General features: G+C 42.2%; 1 protein-coding gene across 1 annotated transcript in view; it reads left to right on the top strand.

Annotated features, from left to right (window-relative positions):
• The window catches only part of CACNA1B (calcium voltage-gated channel subunit alpha1 B), a 1091759-nt gene that overhangs the window by 716842 nt on the left and 347687 nt on the right, over positions 1 to 27230 (top strand). Inside the window, exons 16-17 of the mRNA XM_086921120.1 lie at positions 4995 to 5112; positions 9921 to 9988. Of these exons, the coding sequence (XP_086777246.1) occupies positions 4995 to 5112; positions 9921 to 9988 (186 nt within the window). The remainder of the gene's footprint in view (positions 1 to 4994; positions 5113 to 9920; positions 9989 to 27230) is intronic.

Genomic DNA, 27230 nt, shown 5'->3' with positions numbered 1-27230 from the left:
ATATTCTCAGGTCACAAGAGCTTCACATTTCCAACTTATGCGCCAGTTTCACTCACTCGAAGCTGCTTTTCCACACAAACAATGCAAGCCGTGTAGTTGCCACGCGTGGGTACAACACTCTCCTTTCATTTCACACTCTGTGCTTGCAGCACCAGAACTGGGGCCGGATTAAGAATTTGGTGGACAGAGTGCTCCCCACAACGTGTCAGAGTGACGTGCCCGCCAAAGTGACCGCCCACCTGCTTTGTTTTGAGTCGGGTAGGCCGCCATGTTTCCAATGGCAGTGTCTCTCTTGGCTCCACTGGCTGTGTTGGTGCGTCAGCCCCTCACCCAATTTAGAGTACAATCCCTGGCAGTCCCAAGCTGAAAGATAAATAAATATAAGCCCACACCCTGGGAGTAAACTCTAGGGCATCAGGGTCATTTATTTTTTGCTGTTCAATAATACACTTCTATTTTAGGAGTTTGTTTTGGGAAACACAAAAAGTTTGATGACCAAGCTACCATGATGGCGGCTCCTCTGAACGCGCGAAGATCTCCACAGGGCCAGCGAGACCTTTTGAAAAGGAGGGCAGTAGTCCAGCTAGGCGTGTGGAGGAAATTACTTCTGCCACCCTGACAGATGAGCCCGCCAAAGCGTAAACCAGGCCTGTAGTGCCAAACGCTCATTGATTTTGTGAACTAAGTATAGCCTAGAACCCAGCAATGCAAAAGGAATGCTGGGCACTGGTTCTCTACAGATAAGCTGACTTCCTTACAGAGAGGCAGAGTCATGCAAACACAATGCACGGTCAGTAACCAGAAAGTTAAGCAGGAAATTACAGTTTCAAAGCACTTAACTTCGAAATCGGTTTTCCTCAGACAAAAGTCTGATAAGAGGGTTTTAAGGACAGGTGTGGGTGGAAGTCTTTTCTACTTTAAATTACAGTGCACCAGTAATGTTTACTGAGACTTTGCTGAGCCTTCTCACTCAAGTCTGTGCATATCTACCCTCCCCTAGTTGCGCACACATTTTGTTGTTGAGACAAGGTGTTTGTGCAGGGCCGGACTGGCTGCAGTGGGCACCGGGCATTTCGCCGGTGGGCCGCCAGGGTGGGGGGAGGTTTTGGGCCCCTGGGGGCTGTTTTTGTTTCAGGACCGCTTTTGCAGCATAGCTGCAATATCGGCCCCTGTAACACAATCGCAGTAACCGGCCCTGCCAAACAGCTCGGCCGCACCCCCAAACCCCTGGGGGCCAGCCGGGCACTTTGCAAGGGCAGACCGGTTTTGGTTCCCAGTCCAGCCCTGTGTTTGTGCTTCTGCATTGCTCTACCCATCTACCAAGAGCATCATTCTGGGAAATCCTGCTATGCCAGGCACTGGCTATTTGCCTGACAGAGGGGCAGGTGGGTGAGGCAGTCATTTCTCCCTCCCACCCACCATTCTAAGGATACAAGGCTCTCATGGGACATACACTGCTTTAACAAAGAATGTCTATATGTTTGTCCGCCCAATTTAGGTGCGCAGACATATAGTTTGTTGTTTTAATACCCGTCAAGAAAAGACATAAAAATCCCCACCTCCTCACCATGAGAGGTAACTCCCATGGCGACGTAGTCATTGTTTCTTTTTTATTTTCAAAATCAAAATTCCACTTTTGGGTATTATTTCTGAGAATAACAAAAAGGTTGTAACTGTTGTAAGGCTCCGTCATGTTTGACAGAGCCACAAGTCAAAGTTACAATGCATTCACAGGAACCACTTTGATGGCGGTTCCTGTAAATGTTCAAAATCTCCGTCGGCCCAACAGAAATGCCTAAATTTGGCTGTCAGGACCTTCACCAGGACGACAAAGTAAAATACTCACCTCTCAAAGCTTCATTAGTAGGGTAATGTTAAAAAAAAAAACTGAAGCAGATTTTACAGAGCATCTAAATGTTCCCTCTGTCACAAGTGCAACTCTGCTGATATCTAGGGTTAGTTAAGTTGTTGAACGGTTTGAATATGCGAAACGCGCTCTGTGCCAGTGATATTCCAGTTGAGACCTGTTTCCTGTTTTAATGTTAAAATGGTATTTAGCTGCCCTTCTCCTAACTGTGGTTTAGCAGCTAGTTTTCTCTGTCTTGGGTTATGCAAGGACTTTCATGTTTCCACTTGTCTTATTCATCTTGCCACTGCTGAACTTTTGCTTCATAGGGAACCGCTGCCTCAAATTGTCTTTATGGCGTAAAGGGATCTCCCACATTTTCCTAAATCTCAGCTTTTGCGCGGAGATATTCTCTTAAGCAGTTCCAATAGACATTTACATAAGTCTGCTCTACAAGTATCACTGCACTCTATGCCAATGCACTCTACGCGCCACTTTACTCAAAACCAATGCACTCTACGCCACTTCACTCTACACCAGTCTACTCTGTACCACTTTACTTTATGCCACTTCACTCTAAGCGACCCTTCTCCAGTCTACAACACTATAGTCTATGATACTCCACTCTATAATGCTGTACTCCAATAAATAATAATACACTCTGACACTCTGCTCCACTCTATGCCACACCAGTCTACAACACTCTACTGACTCTGTACCACTCTACAACACTACTCCACTCTACCGAGTTAGGGGCAAAGGGTCTTGCACAGGGGCAACGACGGACGGAGCGGGGCCTCCATCTTCCTGAGCTGGGTCCAGGAGAGGTGAGGTCTAATCCCTGGTCGATCTGGATGTGAGACTCTCCAGTCAGACACGGAGGAATATGAATATGGACTAATATGTCTATTTATATCCTTTTTCACAGTTTGTTTATACACACTTTTCTTTAGTGTTCACACCAGCGGTAGCAATTTATTAGAACAGAGGCCCTGAAGATAGCCAGGGGACCCCTTTCCCTATTGGCTGAAACATATTGGCCCCTTTTACGACAGTTTAATATTTGTTTGAGACTGCCTTATTGCACTGTTCTTGTTTTTAATTAGAGGGAAAAACAGTATCCTGAATAAAAAGCTTGTTTCTTGTCTCTCCACTCTATTTTACTTCACCACTTTTTCATTTTCTACATTTTTGCACTGCACAGATTCCCATATGACTTTATCTTCCTCATGGTCAGCACAGTGTTTGTGAGCTCGGACTCATTGAATATCCTATGGATTGGGCGTGAAAACGGTCTCGATGCTCTAGAGACAGATCACCCCAATATCCTGGATGACCAAATGAGAAAATAAGATCATCACTTGACATTTGATGGGAATCCATTATTTACTTAGATATTTTCTGAGTCTTACTAACAATCACTTGTGTGTCTGATTATGGTTCACTGTTGTGTTTTTCATAGAAAGGCTTTATAGGAATTCTGTATCCTCGACTGATTTGATAACAGTTGTGCCTGCTTTATAGTTTAGTACATTTGGCCTTCTGATAAGACCCCCGGTTCTTTATAGGTATTGTATTTTGATATTTGGGGATACAAACCAGGGCATGTCTTAAAATATCCCTTGGACCCCAATTTTCTCTGTGTTGTTATGATATGTGTTAAAGAAAACAATCTAAGCACGGTGAAGTCAGATGGTGTGAGAAAATAAGGAATAAATTTTTACAGGACACAGCACATTTCACAAAAGTCAAGCTCTTAAATTCGATTATAATGTTAAACTACTATTTTATGAAAAGCATTTGTTTTCTTAAAAAGATAGAACAGAATAAATGAATAGTGCGGCCTAGCAATTGGAGATCAATAGAAATGAAACCTTACTGCAGAAATTAAACAGAAAAGTTTACATATTAAGTAAAGACACATTCCCCCACATTTAACTAATTATGCATTTCCCGGTTCAACATTTAGTGCATTTTTATTATGTGATGAAATTTGCATAACAATTTTCAGCTTTCACACCTCCTTCACAATGTTCCATCGCTTGGATTCCTTCAGGTTGCTTACTGGCCCAATATACGGGTGTCGCCCTTTGTTCTTTAGCCCTCTTGCAAATGGTGCTGGTTTCTAGTCAATATTTAGGAAGCATCTTCTCTCACCGTTTGAAGGTAACATCTTGCTTTCAGATCCAGCCTCTCTGAACTTAAAGCGTTCACTCTTCCCTTCTGAAGATTACAATTTCAGTCAGTTTAATCTACTCCAGCCCAAAATGGAGGTTCCATCATAGGTTTGTAAAATTTCAACCTCATGTGCGTATTCCTTGAGCGGAAAAACTGTGTTTTCAACATATCTATTTGCTGTTCACAGTGTTTGACATGCTAGATCCACCTTGTGTCATCTGAATTGAAACTTGCCTATGCTCCAATTTATCATTAATTCTTTACTGCTTACCACAAATGTCCACTTGGTGTTCTGACTGAGAGCTTGGTTTGAGTGCTGCATGTTGTGGCATCAAAATGCATAAGAATGCTTTAGAAACTGATATATTGGTCTACTTTGAAGCTTAAGTCCTTGAAGGTTAGTTTTGTTGTGTGATTGACTCGGCTGCTCCAGTTAATTGGATTCCTTCTCTGATGGTGATGCACTACTTATTATTCTTCTAAGAAATAAGATAGTTTATCCTCTTCTAGCACCACTAAGGATACAGCTTAACATTTACATATTAATCAGACCGGCAATTTATTTAAAAGTATGTTGCAATTTGCTATGCAAGAGGTCCATACTTCCAATGTTAAGAGAACTGCTTTTGATGGGTAATGTGATATTATTGAGCACTAGCTGTGTGTCTGCTGTTTAATATATGTGTGCTGTTGAGGGCTTTGTGTTTGCCAGGTTGTTGGGTTTCTGTTGATGCTGTGCCATTGCTGGCTTTTGTGTATGTAGAAAGCTCTTCTCATTTTGACCTGATCAAATCCTGCACATTCCTATTTAAAGTCAAGATATGCTGCTGTTGTTTGCGGGTGCAGTGTTATGTTTCTAAATTATTTTCCTGGTGCCATAATTGTGTCGATTTGATGGATCCGTCACCCAATGTGTTGTACGGTGGCATTTTGTTTGTTCTCATTCTGCTAATGTGCCTTTATTTTGCAGATCCTCACTGGTGAAGACTGGAATGCAGTGATGTACCATGGAATCCAATCCCAGGGTGGCGTCCAAGGGGGAATGTTGTCCTGTGTTTACTTCATCATCCTCACCTTGTTTGGCAATTGTATCCTTCTTCAAGCTGCCAGTATTGTGTGGTTCCTAAACTTCAGCTGCTGTTGCAATATCACTCACTCAACAGCATTTTATGTTTAGATCCTGTGAGCTTTGATGTAATTAATGCACAGAAATGGCCTCTTTACTACTAAAGTTTTGGTGATTATTTGGGGATGCAACCCAAAAGTTACTACACACTATGTTAAGAAGGAAACATTTAAATGAGCAGCTAGTCAATTGGTTGTTTTTCTGCGTCTCATTTTTACATATAAGTTCCAGTAATACCGAATTATACACAGGATTACTGGTTTTGTATCATTGTTTATTTCTTCTTCACATTTCACAGCAGCAGCTTTGTTTATTAATCCTTTGGTCCTGATGAAAGCCTGTATACTTTTATAGATTGCAAAGGCTGAAACATGTCGACCTCTTTATACATCTTAGCAGTTTAAATATACACTGCTTTGCACTGCTTTTTAATCCTGCCAGTTCGGACAAGCTAATAAAGAATCTTTTCATCCTCACTAGGTAGTTTTAATTCACTTTCACTCACTTATCGAGCTGCACCCTCGAAACACCTTATTACTCACATATGGGAATTTAGCATCCGTAACAATGATTGACATTCAACAAAAACTTTCCAGAACTCCTACCTAACAGTGAGGGAGTTGTAGCCCTCAGTGGGACTAGGTTCTCCCACTGGGAGGAGAAGCCCATATGATGAAGCATGCGACCTAAGGTGGGTGAGGGCATTCGTCCTAAAAGGGATTGCTCCCCCCTTGGGGTTTGTTAGAGAGACGCAGATTCACCTCTTTCTTCTCTTTCTTCCCAAACTGATTTCAGGCTATCATAGACAAAAGAAGCTTTTTGTGTTATGATTATGCTAATGTACCATGAGGGCAGGGACCTAGGCCTGTCCCTGACATTGTGAGTTTCAGAACCTGTCCTGTGACCTATGGGCACACAAAGCGTAACTCCATACAAGACAATGGGTTACTGTCTCTCTCATGGGTGCATTATGCAAAGAGGTGGTTGGAGCTTACCATGTTTTACTATTATAGTGTGACCAGACCTTTGGCTCAGTGTCAGGAAGAGCATGGTTTACTGAATGCTCATGTCTAGAGTTCCAATGTTATGTGAGGAACAGAACACAGGGCTGACATCCTGTTTGTCTGTTGAGTATCCACTTGGCAGATAGCTTCTCCAGAAAGTGGAAGTGTACTGCCTGAATTCCTGTGGCTGGAGGGTGGAGATCTAAACACTGAAGTGAAGAGGACTGAAACAAGGCTTCCTTTAGGAATTCCATGAACACTGTGTTGAGAAGTAACTGCTGATTAGTTCTTCCCAAGGAATGTAATTTGGCAGATATTAGGGGTGGGGTGTGGGACTGAAGTTCCTGTTTTTACAGGTGAGGAAGTTTCTAGTCAAGGGCTGCCATCGTGTCTGTCTCTGATTGCTGCTTCAGGAAGGCAGAGGACAGTCAGGCGCAGAGATCTCACACTTTTCTGTACTCATATATTGGGTACTCCGGCTTGGAGCTGGCCCCAGTGCTATCTGCTCTGATATGCATCATAGCGTCATTTTTACACAAAGCCTGTGCCTGGAGAGCATCCTTAGAATGACATTTAAAAGAGAAACAACCCAAACTAGTTCTGAAGCATGAGACAGTGGATTCACATCCTGTCTGGAAAAAGAGGGACACAGCCCCCCCCCCCTTTATTCCAGTCCCAAGTTTCAAGAAAGGGAGTGCTCGAAGAGTTGCTCTGTAGCCAGAGGTGTTGCCTGCCACACAACCAGTATCTCAAAGGGGAAGTGATGATATCCGAAGTCAACACTTTCTGCTAGAAGTGCTGAGGATCTGCCTGAAGCACTTAAAAACCTGGGCAGTTGTTGAGGAGCTGTGAATAAGACTTCAACAGAATGAGGAATTCCATGGTGCCTAGCAGAATGCCTTGGGTTGAGAAGGGGGTGCTGGCACCACCATAAAGGAAAATGTGATTGAGTTGCCTCAGTCGCAGAAATCCCAATTGACCTGGAGTCTGCAACTGCTTACAGACGTCACCTTGGGACTTGGCCTGGAGACTGCAAGCATCACAAGCTGGGTGTCTGTCTACAGGCCACAGAGGACCGCGTCTACTAATGATTGGTACTACTGATTTATTCCGGCTCCCTGAGCCAACCCTGAAAAGATCGTCCTGCACGCAGCCCCCATTGCATTACCCTGCAATGGAGGACAGGGACACCACCCAAACCCCCTTCACAGCATGGATGGCTGCCAAGCACCAAAAGGTAACTGCAGGGCGGAGCTGCACCTCGGGAGGAGGACTCACAGGTGAGCCTGATATATCCCACTTGAGACTTTTGGCGCCACACCTGCTAGAGACATTGAACTGGTTTACCTAAGTTAACATGTGAGAATTTTGGAGTTAACAGCACCGGCGCCTAATCCTTGTCTACACCCATAGTGTAAGGGAGACAGTAATAGCAGGATCTTGAGATATGTGGGAGAGAGTATGGTTATCAGAAAGGAAGAGGAATTACAGTGCCTCACTGTTCTCGCAACTTCCAACAAGCCAGTACAATATATCAATTGTATTGTGCAGTATTTAATCTTGCTGTGAGATTAAACATAATTTGTTTCTCATACAGATAAGAACAGAGTTGGACATCACATGAATGTGTCTGTTGTTCGACTGTTGAGTTCTAAGCTCTTCCCTCCCTAAAATATCTCCCAGAGAACCTTGAATTCTCTACCTCGTTACTCTGAGAGTTAGGCATTGAAATGGGAAACATCCTTTACAACGAAACTTTTTCCACATATTACCTTTACAATGCAGGAATTACAACGCAAGTCGTTACAACGACTTGCGCTGGAGGGCGCTGTAGGATAGGGAATAGTTTAATTTACTATCCAAAACCTTCCCTACTATCCACATGGTCTGGAGTTGGAATAGTAAATTAAACTATTCACTATCCAGCGCCCCCCAACGCAAGTTGTTGTAACGACTTGCGTTGTAAAACCTGCGTTGTAAAGGCATGCATGGAAAAAGCATGCATTGTAACGACATACATCCATTGAAATGGTTGTACTTGGCCCCGTTTACAGAGACAAAGTAGGTTGGACCCTAAGATGCCCGTGGCAAATGACCCTCACCACCACAGTTGCGGCCCAGTAGCCCCCATTTATCCTTTGGCCCTTTGAACAGGGTCTAAAACTGTGCAGACCCTGCTTGCACTGATGGCCCAATCACAGTAGGTCAGAGGTTTCTGCCTCCTCTGTGTTTTCTACGGGTAAAATTTACCGTGCTGATATTTACCGGGGGAGAAAGGTCTGAAAAATACTGGGACTTGTGGGCTTTGGTGTTCCAAGCATCAAAATCCATAGGTTATTCACCATTGTGCAATTTGCATTATCTATCACATTCCATTAACATAATCCCCATGGTATCTTTATCTATTAGGTGTGGCAAATAATCCACCCGTTCAAGCCACTCACAATCGAGGCCTGAGGTGTTATGATGTCATCTGTTCAGCTGTGCCAAATATTCAAATCTCTAGACAATGCATGGCATTGCTTCTCTAAGGTTATACATGTACATAGGTAGGTAATTACATCTGGCTCTCCCTCCCAGTTCCCTTTGGAGTCTGTCAGATAGCAAAGAAATCAGGGTACAAATAACAACTTTGAATTCTGAGACAGTGTGTGTAAGAGGGGACCAAAGAAAAAATATCCACAGACCTGGCCCAGGAGAGATTTGCCCAGTGTTCGGTAAATCATGAAAAGTCTTTAGAGCTGAGACCCTCAAGTTAGCAGAAGGCCTCACTGGAGCAAAAGTCCAGAAGCCTCATCATGTTCTAAAGCCAGCATCCTCAATCGTCCATGTAACGCAGCCCAAGGCTCACCTTAGCCTGGCTGTAGGTTACCACTCGTCAGCGGTTATGAAGGTGCCGTGTGCAGCTGGTGCATGGATTATACAGGGGAAATAGAAGGTGCAATCCTGGCCTTAATACACGTGGCTTTGGAACATTTCCCTTTCCCAGCTATGGCATGGCAGTCCCATTTCTCACTTATTATGAATGGTGATAGCTTAAGTATGCAGACATTACCACAGGCATTAGTAACGCACTTCTACCTGACTACTCTGGAAGCAGGGGAATCTCAGAACCATCTTTACCAGATCAAAGGCTTAGGATAGGTGACAACTGGAAAAGCAAAAGCATTCTTAAAAAAATATGGTGGGCCTGGTTCACATCGGTGAGTTACACTTTTGTGTATGTTTGCGCATTGCAGTACGTTTACGGCTTTTAGTATTCACAAACTCTGAGTGTAACCTTACTACAAAAGGTTAAGTTACATGCCTCCACCCCTAGAATGTTTCAATTGGCTTACTCTTGTTTTGGTGGTGAGTTGCCACCCTAAACCCTTCCCTGGCCATCCCTAAACCCCTCTCACTCCCCCATAATCCCATTCCCTTTAGTAGTAAATCTGCCCCTTTCCCACCGACTTCTTTGTCCTTCTCACATTTACTATTAAAATCTATACTTACATGTGCGGAGAGTTCACATTTAGGGCGAAGAACTCCTTAAATATAAGTATAGACAAAACTTACACTTTGCAGTACGTTTTGTAGTGCAAAGTTATGTTTGTGAATCAGGCTCATATTGTTTATTGAAACGTTCATAATAACAGCACTGAATAGATGATACATAGGTACGGTATGGAGGTGTATATCCTTTGTCTTAATGGGGACCTATAAGTACATCTGTGCTCTTTGCATCCCATATAAACCGTGCCATCCTTAACCGAGCCCCAAACAGACACCCTCCTCAATGTCTTCTTGGCCATCGCAGTCGACAACCTTGCAAATGCTCAGGAGCTGACAAAGGTACGTACGCACTAGTTGCAAATAGCTGGTTTCTTCCATTGACATTGTAGAGTGTGCAGGTTTCTTGCTGTCCATTGATGGTACATGCTCAGCGTTACGCCTCTACCATCTGAAAAAGTGTATTGCAGCGTGCCCATGATGTGGATCTGATACTCCCCTCCAAACAATAATTGTATACTGAAGCATATGAATTTCCGGCTAAATGTGATCATGCAGTTTATGCAGAGCCTTCCCATACCATCAAGTTGGCCTCTGTGCCCTAATGTGTCTGTATGTTTTACTGGTGCCTCATGGGCAGAGCTCTTAGTGAAGAACCAGGCTACTTTTGGGAAAGGTGTGTGGGCCAGACTTAGAAAAGCATCTCCTCTGGGAAACTATGGAAGGACTAAATGTTTGCCTTCATGTAACCTAAAATCTCATAGTAAGTCATAGTGGATGAAGTTAATCTCCTGTTGTCCTCTTATGTGGGCGGAAACATCCTGAACAACGACTCCGGAAAGACGAGTTCCGGCAACGACTCCGGAACAACGAGTTCCGGAGTCACGCAAGCTGAACTACGACTTGCCCGAACGACTCGGCCTTAACCACGCATGTGTGTGGTTAAGGCTGAGTCCGTCTAGTTTTCGGGCAGGGCAGAGTTCGAAGGAGCGTAGCAAAGGAACAGGTAAGAGGAGTTAATATTCAGGGGGTGGGGGGCTTAGGGTTAGATTTTAGGGGTTGGGGTTTAGTTTTTAGGGAGTATGGGTGTTCGTATTAATTTTCAAGGTTGGTAATAGGTTCTTAAGGTGTTGAGATAGTTTTTAGGTATTGTGATTATTTTTAGGGAGGGGGAAATTAGTTTAAAGGGGGTTCAGTTTGTTTATTAAGGGGTGTGGGTGATCGTGTTTGTTTTAAGGGTGTGTGGGTGAGCGTGTTTAATATTTGGGTGGGGGAATTAGTTATTAGGGATTGTGGGTGATCGTGTTTAAATTTAGAGTAGGGGAATTAGTTTATAGGGGGCGCGGGTTTGGGATTAGTATACAGGGGTTGTGGGGGTTGGGGTTAGTTTTTAGGGGTTGGAGGTTTGGGGATAGTTTGTAGGGAGTGTGGGTGATCGTGTTTGTTTTTAGAGTGTGTTGGTAATTGTGTTTATTTTTAGGGTGTGGGAATTAGTTTAGTGTGTGTGGGTGATCGTGTTTATTTTTAGGGTGGGGGAATTCGTTTTTAAGGGGTGGGGGTTCGGGGTACTAGTTTAAAAGTATTTTTAACACGCATTCCTTTACCACGAAAAATTGTGGAAAAGGAATGCGTGGTAAAACAAAATCGTGGTTTAGACGAGGTCGTGGTTGCGACCTCGTTGTTAGGGAAGTTGTGGTTGGGGAAGTCGTAGTTACAACATAAAAGCGTGGACAGATAGCTCTATGGACTATATGAGAACAGGAAGTGGTTTTTATTGTTTCGGTTTGGTCAGCTCTAATGATTATTATTTTTGGATTCATGCTATGGGAGCCCTCCTGCACTCACCTGTTTAGCTGGGGGTCTATGTAGGAGAGAATGTTAGCTATGTTTTATTTGTTTGCGACCATTTTGTATAAGAAAGGGGTTTCATTATATTGCCTATATTGATTGTATTGTGAAAAGCAGCAACAGAGAGAACATTTAATCCTATCATTTAAACAACAACAGCAAAAGGAGAGGATTCTTAAAGTGAAGCAGCTTATTACAAAGGCTATGAAAAGTTTTTTCCTCTATAAAGTGAGCAGCTGCTGCTGGTGGAAGCAAGGATTCCATTTTGTTGTTGATGTATTTGACTTGCACAACAGTTGTTATGGTTTGTATGCAAAAGTTTTATGAATTGTTTAAGTGAGGCTTTACATCACCCACACCTAACTACAAGGTACCATTCACAAGAACACTGCACATGGTATATTAATAACCTCAATCGGTAGAACTTGCTATCATCCCGGTGGAGGCAACTTGAGCCCGTCCTCTGTTGTTGCAGGGTAATAAGAAGAGGGCTAGTTTTCCACTTCTATTCTTGAAGGCGGTGGCCAAAAATTACCACAAGGTGGAATATTTCCGTTGCAGTTGTTCACCCCATATATATACACCCTGGGAGGTGGATGAGAAAGACATTTTCCAAGTGCCTGCACGTGGCTCCCTTGACGTTAGACATACTTATCTTCTGGGCATCCGTCTAGTGGTAGCTGGACCTCTTTTAAGTCAACCAGGTGACATGAATAGCATATAGTTATGCTTAATGGACTTTCACTGTCCCACTGGCTTATTTCCCACCATTCTCAACCAGTTGTTTCATGCCTCACGTGTCACATGTCATGTCATGGTGTACTTTGCTCTGATTGGATGCTATGTGGGTAAAACCGGAATGGTGTGTTATGACCCCAGACGCTGTTTTGAGGCATTTTCAATCAAATCTCACCAGGTGCTGTTGCTGCAGTAGGTTTTGCATAGATGCACTTTTTCTATTATGATCTTCATAGCAGAGCTTGACATTATCGCCACAGCCAAAAATAGTCACTGTGAATCCAAATAGATGCTGGAATTTAGCATTTCTTTTTCAATTCCATATCTGTCCTTAGGAAAAGTAAAAAAAAAAAAATCAAAGTCCGAAATAATAATTTAAGGGTAACTTCCCTTACAGTGTGAAAATACATCTAACCATACGACGTGTGCTTATGATATTCTGAGTTAATTAGATCCTGTAAGATTACATGAAATATTCACACAGGTGGGACAGACAAATGTTTTCCCAAACACACTACAGGCCAGTCCCAATGTGCACCACTTTTATCTTGAAGCAACTGAACTTGTTGTGCCTCACCCAGGGTTGACTTCTTGCAGCTCATGTATGTTGTTTATTTTCTTTTCATTGATAGTTGAGTATCATTCCTCTAGCATAGTGTTTCCCAAACTGTGGATTAGGACACACTGGTGGGTCGCGAGCCGATTGTTGGTGGTTTGCAAAAGGTCCTGTGTACATGTAAGCAATATTTAAATTGATCAGCCCTGTTTGTGCGCCAGTGCAGAGGTCCCAAACAATGTCCCTGAAGTACTTCACAAAGAAATTTCAACAACGAATGTGCTCAATATATGTGATCATACACAACCATACCAGTTGTGCAAGACTTTCATACCTAAATTGAGGAAAATGGATGTGCAGAGCTGCCGACTTTGGGGCTGGGGTAGCAAGTTTGAGACCTGGAATTGGGTCAGCATCCTTTGATTCTGAGTAAATCACTTAGGGCTTGATGTAGGTAATTAGTATTTACCGATTCGTAAAACCGAATTTTACCGATTCGGTATTTACAAATCGGTAAATGCTATGTAGGTATTTTTACCGAATTAATTACCAAATCGGTAACATTCGGTAATTACCGAATCGGTATTTACCGATTCGGTCATTGCCATTGATTCCTATGACCGAATCGGTAAATACCGATACGGTAATTACCGAATGTTACCGATTCGGTAATTAATTCGGTAAAAATACCTACATAGCATTTACCGATTTGTAAATACCGAATTGGTAAAATTCGGTACTTACGAATCGGTAAATACTAATTACCTACATCAAGCCCTAAGTGATTTACTCAGAATCAAAGGATGCTGACCCAATTCCAGGACTCAAACTTGCTACCCTCGCCCCAAAGTCGGCAGCTCTGCACATCCATTTTCCTCAATTTAGGTATGAAAGTCCCTTAGGGCATGTATGTGTGTCACATGGCACAGGTGTACATGTACACAGGAATTTGTTATTTACCATCAAATAGTATTTGATGGTAAATAACGAATTCTTAAGGGCCTGTGGGACTGTTTTCAGTGCCACCTACATACCCTATTGCTGATTCTGTAAATTTACCGATTCGGTAATTTACCGAATCTGTAAATTTACTGATTCAGTAAATTTACAGAATCGTTAATATTTAGGCCCCCTACATCTGAAACTACAAATACCGGTCGGTAACGGCCGAAATCGGCCGTTACCGACCGGTATCTGGCCACCCACATCTGGCCCTTTATCTTTTAATATATATATTGAGTCCAAAGTGCACCACTGGACCTTGTTATAACACAAAAAATGCATATGAGGCCTTACCGGAAACTTTGCTGCAGAAAGGGTTTCTGAAATTTGGTGTCAACACCAAGATTGTTTCAGAAGCTTTGTGGTTTTAGTGAACGGATGTCAAAGGCCAGAACCCAACTCTGAAAAGTGTTCCAGCTCCAGACTCCAGGGCACTTCACCATCTCGCATTTGTATGCGCAGATCAATATCCTGACTACAGTCCGATATTGAAGGGCGTGGTTAAGGTTGTGACGTTTACAAACAATTGTTGTTATCACATTAAACAATTGCCCCACCTCATCTCCATTAAAGCTAGGTGGATCGTGAAAGATTGTCGTTTTAAAAATCATGTTGTGGTTCTAAAAAATTCTAAGAAATTTGGGTAGCACTGCTCGAGCCCCTTCCCATTCATCTTATACAACGTCACTGAAAGTAGCACTATATACTTTTTTTATCGGTCCTAAGAATTTGTTTTATAGACTCTTCAAAAAAGTGTTTGCTGCCGATAAAGCTTAAATCCTTTGCAAAACAATTGAATTCAATTGATGACTAAACATTTCCAATATGTAAGCAACAGACAAGAATCATGATCATATTTACAGCCGTAAAGTTAATATTTGAATTGCTCTACATCCAAACCTCGACTTAATATTCCTTATCCACGCCGACTTGTTAACACTGCGTTGAGAACATATATTTCAGTATCTCATACCATACAAATAATCAATGTAAGACATGACTCACACAGGAATTTACATATGATTGGTTTCACGGCATGAGTTAATTGAACGCATATTAGGAGCAGGGTCCGGATCCTTAGGAAATATAATAGCAGGGCCTGATCTGTCAATTGGCTGGGTGCTGTGAGTCCCAACACAAAACCTAAAAGTGCTTCAGACATAGGTTTCGTCAACCACAAGCGACCTTCTTTAGCTGTTACAATTCATACAGTTGAGTGTGAAAACAAATTGAAATCATCTTATTCTATGCTTTTAGTAGGGTAATGACTGAAAGCCCAAAACACTGGTGGATAAATCATTCCAAGCTCCTGTATTGGAAAGGTGCCTATTTTATAATATTTTTAAATGTAAGGTATGGCCCAAGTAATAGTAGCAATGCATATTTCTCGATTTAATGCCCAAAAGAAAGCCCTGAACCTGAACACCGTCCATGACCAAAAGACCTACTTTTTGACATATGAATATTCAAGCCTGGGCAACTTTTGTCACAACATTGGATTGTTGGGACCACCACGAAAGACAATCAGGCAGCTTTGAGTCAATAATTTGTATTTAATATTTGTAAGCGCATGCACTCTGAAGCTTTATGGAGCTAAAACAATACAAGAAAAAGTTTAAAAAAAAGAAGTTTGTACTAGGTAGAAAAGGTGCAGGAGTACCAGCGTGCTAGAAACGACTATTGCTTAAATAAACATGTTAATGCCTTCCAAAAAGCAAGCAGTTGGGAGATTATCTGAATTTCTTCAGGGAGTTTATTCCATTCTCTGGAGGCAGTTATACACAGCTCTGTCTGTGAGCGTTTTCATCTGGGTTTTTGGGGTGGCAAGTGGGAGAGGAGCTGGCCTAAAGGGTAGGGCGGGTGATCACGAATCTGGGGAACTGGGTTCGACTCTCGGCAATGACGCTGAACATCCTGTGATTCTGGGCAAATCACTTAATCTCCCCTTGCCTAACAAAAATTAATTTGTCCTCATGTAATGCAACTAGTGCTATGTAAAGCGCTCTGATACCCGATTCGAGTCAAGTTAGCGCTATATAAAACTCAGTAAAAAAAAAAGTATAGACAAGCCTCTTGATCTCAGGTTTCCGGTCAGCCTGCACAAGACAGATTTGTTTTTTAGAAAACATGTGCAAGTGTGACATGGAGAATATGATGCATTAAGACCATGGTCTTAAATATAGCTTTCTTCCTTACAGGCAGGCAATGGCTTAAGACAGGTGACATGTGCTGGAACCTGGAGCTATTGTAAATAAGCAGGTGCTGAATTCCGTACCACCTACAGACACTTCTGCGCCTTGTCCTGCATCCCAAAATAAAAGGCTTTACTGTAATCGTGTGATAAGATTAATGATTTGCTACAGGCACATGATAGAAATGATACACGGAAGGGAGAATTTGCTTAACCAGCTTTAGCTGCCAGAAACTAGTTATGGTCTGATGTTCTAGTGATAATGTCTGATCTCGACCTTCCACTTCACCTTTCCAATGTTTGTCTTTATGCTTCTTGGTTTTTTATTTAGACCATTCCACCATCAGTCGGTGAGATATTCTAACATAATGATAGCCTTTCTGCCTCGGGCTATTCCAGGACGTAACACTTGTTATAGGCAGAGCCACTGGATTTATGTATTTTCACATCTCCTGCATTTTCTGCATAGATATGAATATGCCACATAATCCATCATCTGCTACATAATCTGCAGATTTAAAAAAATGTAATGTTTGTTTCTTTCGCAAACAGATCAATAGTTACTAAAAATGTGGCAACGCATGTTGCAGTACAGTGGAAAGCCCTTCGCCACAGTTGACAGGCCACTTTCTGTTGCTTATAGCTATTTTTGGGTGTCAAACTGGTTTTAATGATATAAAGCCTTTGCCCAGATAGTGTTAATGTGTAAAATGTCAAAGTAATGAGGCAACAATAGCACAATATTTGCTGCATGATTTGCCATTTCTTGACGCATAATGTAGTCAACCTTGACACATAATTTGGTCCTCCCGCCGCCACATAATTCCAGTGACCCTGCTTATCAGTCCGCTCCTGTGACTTGGCATATAACTGTGGTTGTGGGCCTTTATTAATCGTTCTGGCCCTCAGCAGTGGGTTATAATACTTAAATAATAGATTTTTGAAATCTAATAATAGACACTGTACTTCAATCAGAGTTTTATCTAGGATGATTACCTTTTTTATCTACATTAATTCTGATAACTCAAAAATCTAAATCTGACAATAGTTGTACTATTTTCAGTTATTTAACCAGTTCTGAAAGTATAGGTTGAACAGGCGCGCATTGAGCAGCAGTAAAAAGCTCAAACACCTGTGCTATCTGTCACCAGGTACACTTAAGAAGGAGCCCAAAACAACAGCATGAATGCAAGGCCAATCTGGCCACAAACATCAGCATTCTTCTGATGCAAGATGTGACGGAATCTACACGAATTCACTGTAACCAAAATGGCCACCCAGTGACAGGCACTGTAAATTGTTGGAAAGAATATGATTTGCGTTTTTGGTCCTGCAGTCGGTGCGGTTGGTTGGGTGCATGGATGCGCTTGCGTAGCCACAGTGTCATGGGCCCTGGTGCAAAGAAGGAAATGGGCACCTGTGACTCTAGCCCGAGCAGTCCAGTACATCAATATTCAGGGTTCAGCGGGCCCCTCAGGCCTATGGATCCCGGTGCACTGCACCTGCTGCGTCAATAGAAGCTGCGCCCCAGCCTGGATGCAAGACGGGCTTCATTCTTCCTATTATGCTGCCGAGATTTGCCCTACCTCCTTTCTCTCCCCTCCGCCCCCGCTTGGTTCACCTTGCTCCTCTCAGTGCTTAATTTGTACAAAAAAAATAAGTGTCAGTACTCTCATCAGGAGGTCACTGCAGCTTGTACCATGCATTGCCCCTGCCAGCACTGTCAATGCTAATCACAACACAACTACTAACCATAACAATCCAAAAAGTGTGACAATTCGGACTATTCCAGGCCCCCAAAGCCGTAAGAATGGCTTGGGCTGCAGGTAATTGGCATGTTTAATGTATATTGAATCAATATTTACCTGTTTTTATGGCCATCTCGAAATATACCAAAAAGTGTCACCTTGTAGCAGACTGTTTCAAGCGCCTTTTTTCACAATTCAGTGCAGGTGCTGAGCAACCGAAACCACCAGCTCAAATTAAGCACTGCGTCCTCTTCCTTCCTCAAAATCAGAGGATACTCATCTCACAAGAGGTCTCTGTCTCACTCATCAGATGCCCCCATGCACATCTGTAGTGACCTGCTGCACGTCCCTCTGCATGATTACACTCCTGTACCTCATCGTGATTAGGGATGGGCTTAATTGCGTAGTCGCACTACGCAAAGCTCCGCAAAACAGTAAAAAATCTCTGCGAGCACGCAAAAGTTCAGCAAACATGCGGAATAGCTTGTTCCTCCGTTCGCGATGCTTTTTTCCTGTTTGCGAACGCTGTTTGTGTGCTCGGGGAGAAACATCTCGCAAACACGCATTTTGAAAGCGCAAACAAGGAAAAAATTCTGCAAAGACGTGGATCACGGAATTTTTGGCGATTCCTCATTCTCCGCGGAACGCGAAATTGCCCAAATTCCACAAATTTCGTTAGCGGAACGGAATGTACCATCCAGGCCTAGTCGTGATATGCTTGCTCCTCTCCCAGGCAAAAGGCTTCTTCCTACCAACACGTTGCGCCTCACCTACTCTCTCTCCTTCCCTACTCAACGGCCTCTCTCTCTCAACCCATGGGCGTTCCTCCCCTCATGAGATGTTCCTCTATTTCCTGATTATGTGCCCCTGCCCGACATCGGCAGAGCTCCCTCCCTCCGCCGGGTTGCTGCACCTGTATCCCCGGCCAGCTCCCCTCCAGCCCCTCCCCCTCCCTTTGAATATTTCACGACGCGGAGCCCCGGCCCGTGGTCCTGTTGTCGAATTAAACATTGATAGCTAGTAGCCGAGATGGTCTTGCGCCGGTCGTGTCAGGGCCTCCGGTGGAACCCCGCTGCAGCCCCACCAGGACCACCGAGCGGAAACCACAATGGCTGCATAAGGAGGGGGCGGGGGAGAAGGAGCCTGTAATTCAATCAGGTTACCTAGGCAGAAAGAGGCAGAGTTAATGCGATCACTGGAAGGAGGGAAGAGATCAGAGATGTTCACTAATGAAGTTACAGAGCAGCGGTGTGGACGCTGAGACGTGCCGGACGGTTCCATTTGTGCACGGATCACCATTACCTTTATCGACAGTTTTCACTGGTGAGGGTCACTAAGTGCCACATGATTGCTTTGGGCTCCATATCACCATTTCAGAACCTTAAACAAATTAAGGAGGCGATTGCTTACGTGCAGTAAAACAAACCAAACGAAGGTATTTATTCTGCTTAGACCTCTGTGTTGGAATGTTACTATAAAATATCCCCCCGTGTTTATTGCAGGGAAACCAGGTAATTTCTGCAAAAAAAAGGAGAATGGGGGAAAATTCATTCACAATTAAAAAGAAAATATCCGGGGCATTAGTGCGGGTGGCCAACATAGACATTTACTGGGGCCCTCTCAAAGGGGCGTGGCCGATGTACTCAAGGGCGTGTCTTAAAAATACCAATGCCAAAAATATGTGCTTAGCAAAGTGTGCTGCCCGACTAGTACATTTGCTTCTTCTGTCATTGCATCCAGATTGACAATACAGCAAGTAACATTCCACTTAGAACAAGCCAGAGCTATTGGCTTTGTCAATGGTTGGTACTTGCGTAAGCTAAATAAGCAACAAGTTTGGCTTCGCTGTATAAACGCTTCAGTTCTGAAATTATGAGACTGTAAAAGAACTATAAGGAGTGCCTTTGACCTTACATCAAATGCAGTGAAGGGTGGTACTGCTGCAGAGTTAAAGATTTTTTTTTTCACCCTGAAGATGAGGGCAAAAATGGAGAGCCCGAAAGGGCCCTGTCTCAGCACCTGCTTTGTAGAACTGCCGATGCTGAGCACCGGTAGAATCCGGCCCACTTAAAGCCCTGGTACAACCAGAAAACGAGGATTAAAGAATGAACCAGGCTTTTATTCGGAGCACAAGCCCTAAATAACTGAAGTGGGAGGACTAACCAACTTAGGCAGTATGCAAGTGATGTCAATCATGTCCTTGCCCGTGATATCAGAGCACGTGATATCACAGAGAGTGACACCGCACGTGGCATCACAGGATGTGACATCACAGGTAGTAACATCACACCCATCACCTCACAGGAAGGGACGTCACAAAAAGTGACATCAGATCTTACAACTTCACACATATGTTTAGCAGGTCGGTCAGGGGTACATTTGTGCACATTACGAGATTTTACAAATTAGATTTTGCGATGGGGTTGTGCCAAAAGAGTGAAGCATCCCTACGCAAAGTCTGGGCCTCAACTTATACTTTTATATTTTTAACACTCTACCAAAACATAGGAGAGTGGTCCTCCACACCAAAGGGACAGGACACAATACTGACACCAAGTCAAAGAAAATTCCCTTTGGGACTCCTCAATAGCATACAAAAGTGCTCAGACCTCAATCCCACCTCACTCATATATGAACTGTTAGAATTGCCAAAGACTAATATACAAATGTTTTATTCACCAAGTGAATGCATAAAAGGGCTCAATTTTATATCTAGCAAGATATCTCAAGCCAACATATCAGCCTCAAATGTGGTACAATCATAAACAAATCACAAAAACATATACATTCAATTGTTACAAATTATTTTGAAAAACACATAAAATGGATGACTGTTTAACAGTTCAACATTATCATCAGTTAGCATTCATGTTTAATTCACAATTAAAAACATATCATATATGTAAACATTTCATATAAAAAACACAAGAGAATCAAAACAGGTAGATCCAAAATGACCAAAGGCAACGCCTTTCGGTGGTAATAACTGGTCCATACCACCTTCTTCAGGCTTTCTTATAAAATAGTGTATCCAGGGATCCTAACATCGTTATGTAAAAATGTTGATATGATGACAGGGGGACTTCACTCTCTATCACCTCCTGCTAGTACCAAACCAACCATATGGCAACAAATTCGTTACCCTTACGGGAATTTCACACGTTTGAGACTGGACAGTTGGAACACTCGGTGGTCACAAAATGATCCCACTCATATGTCCATCCAGGATGCATATTCAGTTTTAAAATGACTAGTGAATAAAAAAACTTCCACAGAAATGTCCTTTTTTAAATCTTTCTAGAGCCGCAAAATTCTTCATATATTCTAGAGGCCAACGGAAACTCCTCCCTTCAATTCACAAATTTGTCTTGATACTACAAATGGGAATCGGGATATTAAAATCTCCGAATGTGTGCACGCAGCTTAACCTCATCAGAATCACGAGTAGTATCAAGACAAATTTGTGAACTGAAGGGAGGAGTTTCCGTTGGCCTCTAGAATATATGAAGACTATCCTTTTCAATCAAAATTAACAGACTAACATGTTCACTTCTCAAATTCCATATTCAACTATACTAATACACTGCCCAGATAACTAAATAACATATCTCCTACTCAAATTACTTCATATTTATACTACACTAATTTTCAACACTAATCCTTTATGGGTTCCGGAGTGGCGTGCTACTCGCCAGATAAGCGCTTCAACACCCATCAGGGGTAACAAGTGCTATATGAATGCAAATCTTTCTTCCCCTTTTATCCCTCCGCTATCCTTCTCACTCCAAGTAACAGACTAATAAATTACTTCATATTTCACCATATTAATTCACCACTAATCCCTTATAGGCTTATTGAATAGCGTGCGTCAACAAGCGATAAATAAAAACCTTTGTCCTCCTCTATCCTTCTGCTATCATTCCAAATACAAATAACTGACTAACCTATCCACCACTTAAAATGTACTTGCATGTTTCACTATACTAATTCAACACTAATTCTCTATGGGTCCCGGAGTAGCGTGCTACTCGCCGAAAAAATGCTTTAACGCCTCGTCAGGGGTAGTAAGCGCTATATAAATGCAATTACAATACAATACAATACAATGTAATAACTGCATTTAAGTCAACATGGTATGAAGGATTTTTTTCAAAGTTTGAACAACATAGAAATGAAACAATAAATCTTGACTTGAAATTGGTCAACTTCAGAGTTAAGATTGATTGAAGGGTTTTGATACCCAAGAATTTCTGTGCATCTTCGGACTATAATTGAATTTAATTGTAGTATTTTTTACAGTTATTCTGACCTCAGTACGCAGGGGCACTAAGCCAGCATGATGGAATGTTACACATTGTCTAACATCAGGGAGTTGAATTTAGGAGTGCTCAATGAATTCATTACTCAGATTTACAGGACTACCACAATGAAAGTGATTCCCATTTGTATTCATTGTATGTGTATTTGTCCCAGGTGGATAGTTTGAAAAATTGGTATCGACAGGGCCGGACTGGGAACCAGAACCGGCCCAGGCAAAGTGCTCAGCCGGCCCCCCTCTCCCCCTCCGGGAGGAGAGGGGAGGGGGGAAGAGGTGCGACCGCGCTCTGTGACAGGACCGGTTTTCGGCCGTTTTTGTTACAGGGCCGTTTTTGCAGCATAACGGTCCTGTAACAAAAACGGCCCCAGGGGCCCAAAACCGGCCCCCAACCATGCGGCCCACCGGGGAATTGCCCGGTGCCCTCAACGGCCAGTCCGGGCCTGGGTATCGATCCGGCTAATACTAACCAGTGTTGCTATTGCTGTTAATGCACGGGACGTGTGTGAGAGGTAAAAGTTGCCACACAGAGTAAAATAGTGTCAACGAGTGAAAGACAACACCTGTGAGTTTACCTAAATCCTCAAAAGTAATGATTTGACCCTTGGCAGGACAGAAAGTTAAGGAATTGGGGGGCAAAAGGCTACCTCGTCCAGTCAGAATATTTTATCTATACTACTATTATAAAGAGAGAACTTGCACCTTTTGGCCAGGTAAACTCAGGAACCACAGCGCCAATCTACACACCCGATACATCTATGAAAATGTCAGGGTGTGTAGATGGACATAGGCTATATAAATTTTTAAAAAAAAGTAAATTAAAAAAATTAAGTTTGAAAACAAAGTAGTGCCCTGAAAGTAGCGCTGGCCGGGACCTTGCGCTGGCCGCGACGCGACGTGCGTGATGACCGCGACGCGACGTGCGTGATGACGACGAAGGAGGAGCGGCAGTGCAGTGACGAGCGGCTGTGCAGTGACGAGCGGCGGCACAGGTAAGGAAAGGGAACGTTTTCGAGCTTTTCATAAACTCTCAGTGCGAGACTGTGTGATGCAGGGGGAGGCGAATGTCGGAGCGGGAGTGAGTCGGGGCGGAAAGTCGTAAGACTGAAACGCGGCTGTCCTCAATTCACGATCACAAAAGGACTTCTCACTGGGAAACCTTCCAATAAATCCTTTTCGAGCCACTGAGAAGAATGTGTCGGACCTTTTTCTTTTGAAGTGGGACTGGTTTGTATATATATATATATATATATATATATATATATATATATATATATATATATATATATATAATTTTTTTTTCACTGAAAAAACCATAGGTTTCAGCTACGTTATAGTTAGGAATTAGCATTTAAAAAACCTTGCGAATTCACTGAAAAAAACATAGGTTTCACACATGTTATAGTTAGCTGGACATTTCACTCATACAAAACCATTGAAATTCCCCCGTTATAGTTAGTTCAGCTTGCACTGCTGCACTGCTGCATGCACTTCTGATGATATCACATATTACATCACTCATGACATGGTCAGTGACATCACTCATGACATCACTGATGACATCTCAAATGACATCACTGATGACATCATCCAGCGAATGTGTGTCTTTCTGAAAAATAGATATTTTTTATACATGTATATCTAAAGGTCGGTGGAAGAATAAATGGGTAAATAAGTGTCTAAATGGATGTTTTTTTGTAAAATTGATTGTATAACTGACTCATTAAGTGTATCTTACTGAATACATGTATTAGCGAGTAATGTTTACATATTTAAATATCTGTATCAGTGTCTCACTTTGTGTATAAGTGGCTGCATGGGTTAGTGAGTAGCTACATGAGTGTCTATATGGGTTATTCGTTGTTTTTTTGAGTATCAGAATGAGTGTATGGTTTGGTGGGGGTATTACGTAGTGCACAGATGCATGAATGACTGACTCACTGTTTGTATGTGTTTTGAAGACAGCATGTGTGCAGGACTGTATAGGTGGATGAGTGTGTGTATGGGTGTGTTAGTGAGTGAATGACTGCCTCAATAGTGTCTTTATGAGTAAGTACATATGTTTTAAACTAGTATATGTGAGTATTGATGTATATAAGTAAGGATATATGACAGTGACAGATTGGAAGAGTTCCTGTATAAATAAGTATGTGTTTCTATAACTGATTGTTTAAGAGAGTAAGTATGTGTACGTTTCTGTAGAAATAAGTTTAGTGGTGTGTGTAGAGCTGTATATTCAAGTAAATGGATGTTTGATAGTTTATTTGCATGTGTGAGTATATGTGTGAATAACTCTTTGTATAAGTGTAGGTGTGTAACAGGATGTATAGGTATATGAGTACATATGATGAGTAAGTACATGTATGAGTGACTATATAGAACTATTGGTGAACGAGTGGATGTGTATGTAGATGTTGGAATTACTGAATAGGTTGTTCGAACTGGTATTGGTATCTCCATTTTTTTTGAAAATTTTAGTTTCTATTTTTGAATGTGTGTATCAAAGGTCATTTTACGCTGAGAGGAGGTCTGCCACTCTTTCACAAGGACGATGTAATCAGTGATGTCATCAGTGATGTCATTTGAGATGTCATCAGTGATGTCATGAGTGATGTCACTGACCATGTCATGAGTGATGTAATATGTGACGTCATCAGCAGTGCATTGCAGGAGCTCGAGTTATAGTTAGCTGAACTAACTATAACGGGGGAATTTCAATGGTTTTGTATGAGTGAAATGTCCAGCTAACTATAACATCTGTGAAACCTCTGGTTTTTCAGTGAATTTGCAAGGTTTTTTAAATGCTAATTCCTAACTAGAACGTGGCTGAAACCTATGGTTTTTTCAGTGAATTTCAAAGGTTTTGTAAATGCTAATTCCTAACTATAACGGGCTGAAACCTATGGTTTTTTCAGTGAATTTCAAAGGTTTTGTAAATGATAATTTTTAAATGTATTAATTGTTATTTTTTTATACTAATTTAGTACATTGTTTTAAAGTATTTATTTTTAGATATTTTATTTTTTAAATTACATTACATATTTTTAATATAAATTGGAAAAAATATGTTTTAAAAATATTGAAATTGTAATATTTTTTTATTTAATATTTTTTTTATTTGGATATAGTTTATATAGCAGGCAATGATATCCTATGGAAGTACATTCAAGTTACTGGTAAGTACAGTTAAATTTAATTTTCAGGAATAGTAGTGAGCTGAAAGATACAGCACTGAGGTATATCCTGATAACAGGTGAGTAAATTGGAATTCGTAGTTCGACTGATATTTAAGGATTTTTTTTAAGTTCCAAAACTCCACACTTAGAAAAATTTCCAAGAGAAACCAGTCAATGTTAGCCTATGGAAGGAAATTCAAGTTACTGTAAGTATGGTTAGAATTACTATTCAGGATCAGTAGTGCGCTCAAAGATGCAGCACTGACGTTTCTTGTGATAACAGGTGAGTAAATCGGAATTCGTAGTTCGGCTGATTTACAGGAATATTTTGCTCAATAGTGAAGGAAGGCGTTGGGGCCTGAGGTAACATGTGTGCAAACATGCCCTGTAGCGAGTTGTAGATTGGGATATTAATTCCTCTGCAATCCTGAGGTCCCCTGTGAGTCAACTAGCCCACCAGGTACCTCCAGTATGCACCACGCAGCTGTGTTGCAGAGAGGTGTTCAGAGGGCAAACCCCCTTTTTACAACACTCTGCAACACAGCTCCGTGGCGCTTACTGGAGATACCTGTTGGACTAATTGCCCCCTAGGGGACCTCTTGATTGAAGAGGAATTAATTCCCCAACTTAAAATGCGCCACAGGGCATGTTTGCACTCACATCACCTCAAGCCCCTCCCCCTACCTTCACCACTGTGCAAACGCGCCCTGTAGCATGTTCTAAGTTGGGGGATTAAGTCCCCTTGCATACTGGGGGTCCCTGGGGGCCAACTAGCCCACCAGGAACCTCCAGTATGCGCCAGGGGGCTGCGTTGCAGAGAGGTGTAAAAGGGGCATGGCCTCATTACACCTCTCTGCAACGCAGCCCCCTGGCGCGTTTGCAGAGGAGGAACTAATTTCCCTTGCATACTGGAGGTCCCTGGGGGCCAAATAGCCCACCAGGAACCTCCAGTATGCGCTCTGGAAGGTACAGAGTACAGTACAGAGTACAGTATAGAGTACAGTACTTCGTAGTCGTACCCCGCGATTTAAAATAAAATAAAAAATTGGGCCTAGGGGGTCCTTGTGGGACCCAATGAGCAGGCCTAGGGGATCAGGGTGTTTCTTCCCTGCCCCCTTTGCATGTTTTGCACGTTTGTTTCACTGCCCGGCCAATGACCATGCAGCTCGTGCTCGGGAAGGTACAGAGTACAGTACAGAGTACCGTACTTCGTACCCCGCGATTTAAAAAAAAAATCACTATGGAACTACTGAACGGATTTACACCATTTAACAAAAAGCACAATCTGCGAACCGAACTCTACCTTTTTGCCAAATTTGGTGTAATTCCGTTCAGCCGTTCGGGCTGTAACCCTGGCTAAAGGTCCCTATGGAAAATTGCATAGGGAAAACACGTTTTGGGACCCCCCTTTTTTCTCAGCCCCCACTAGACGAATCACCCCCAAACTTTCAGGGAAGGAGCAGAGCGGAGCAGGCCATTTTCTTGGAGAAATTCACGAAGATTCGTCCACCAGCGCCAAAGTTATTCCAAATAGAATGTTGTGGATTTTCTATGGAAACTAGGTCCTAACTATAACTACCTACTGGCGACCGCCAGTAGGTAATATGTATATATATATATATATATATATATATATATATATATATATATATATATATATATATATATATATATATGTATATATATATATATATATATATATATATATATATATATATCACTGACTTCAGGGCACCAGAGATACAATATTTCACGTCCTTGCTTTTCCAAGACTAGAAATATCAGGATGAAGTTCTTAGGTTGATGAATTACATCCCTGGACTACAATAGAGTGCTCAAAGGGACAAAGACATCTAGTTCCCTTAACCACAGCCCACTGGTGCAGCAATACATGCAAAACGAGTAGTGCTTATGCCCTCCTACGCTAAGGCGCAGGAGCGTCGCCCCACTGCTTGAACTGCAAGCTGAATACAAAAAATAAAATTATAATAACATTCATTATTATCATTT

The sequence above is a fragment of the Lissotriton vulgaris genome, chromosome 5, assembly GCF_964263255.1.
Source record: "Lissotriton vulgaris chromosome 5, aLisVul1.2, whole genome shotgun sequence".
Taxonomy (NCBI): domain Eukaryota; kingdom Metazoa; phylum Chordata; class Amphibia; order Caudata; family Salamandridae; genus Lissotriton; species Lissotriton vulgaris.
This window is presented reverse-complemented; position numbering and strand designations above follow the sequence as displayed.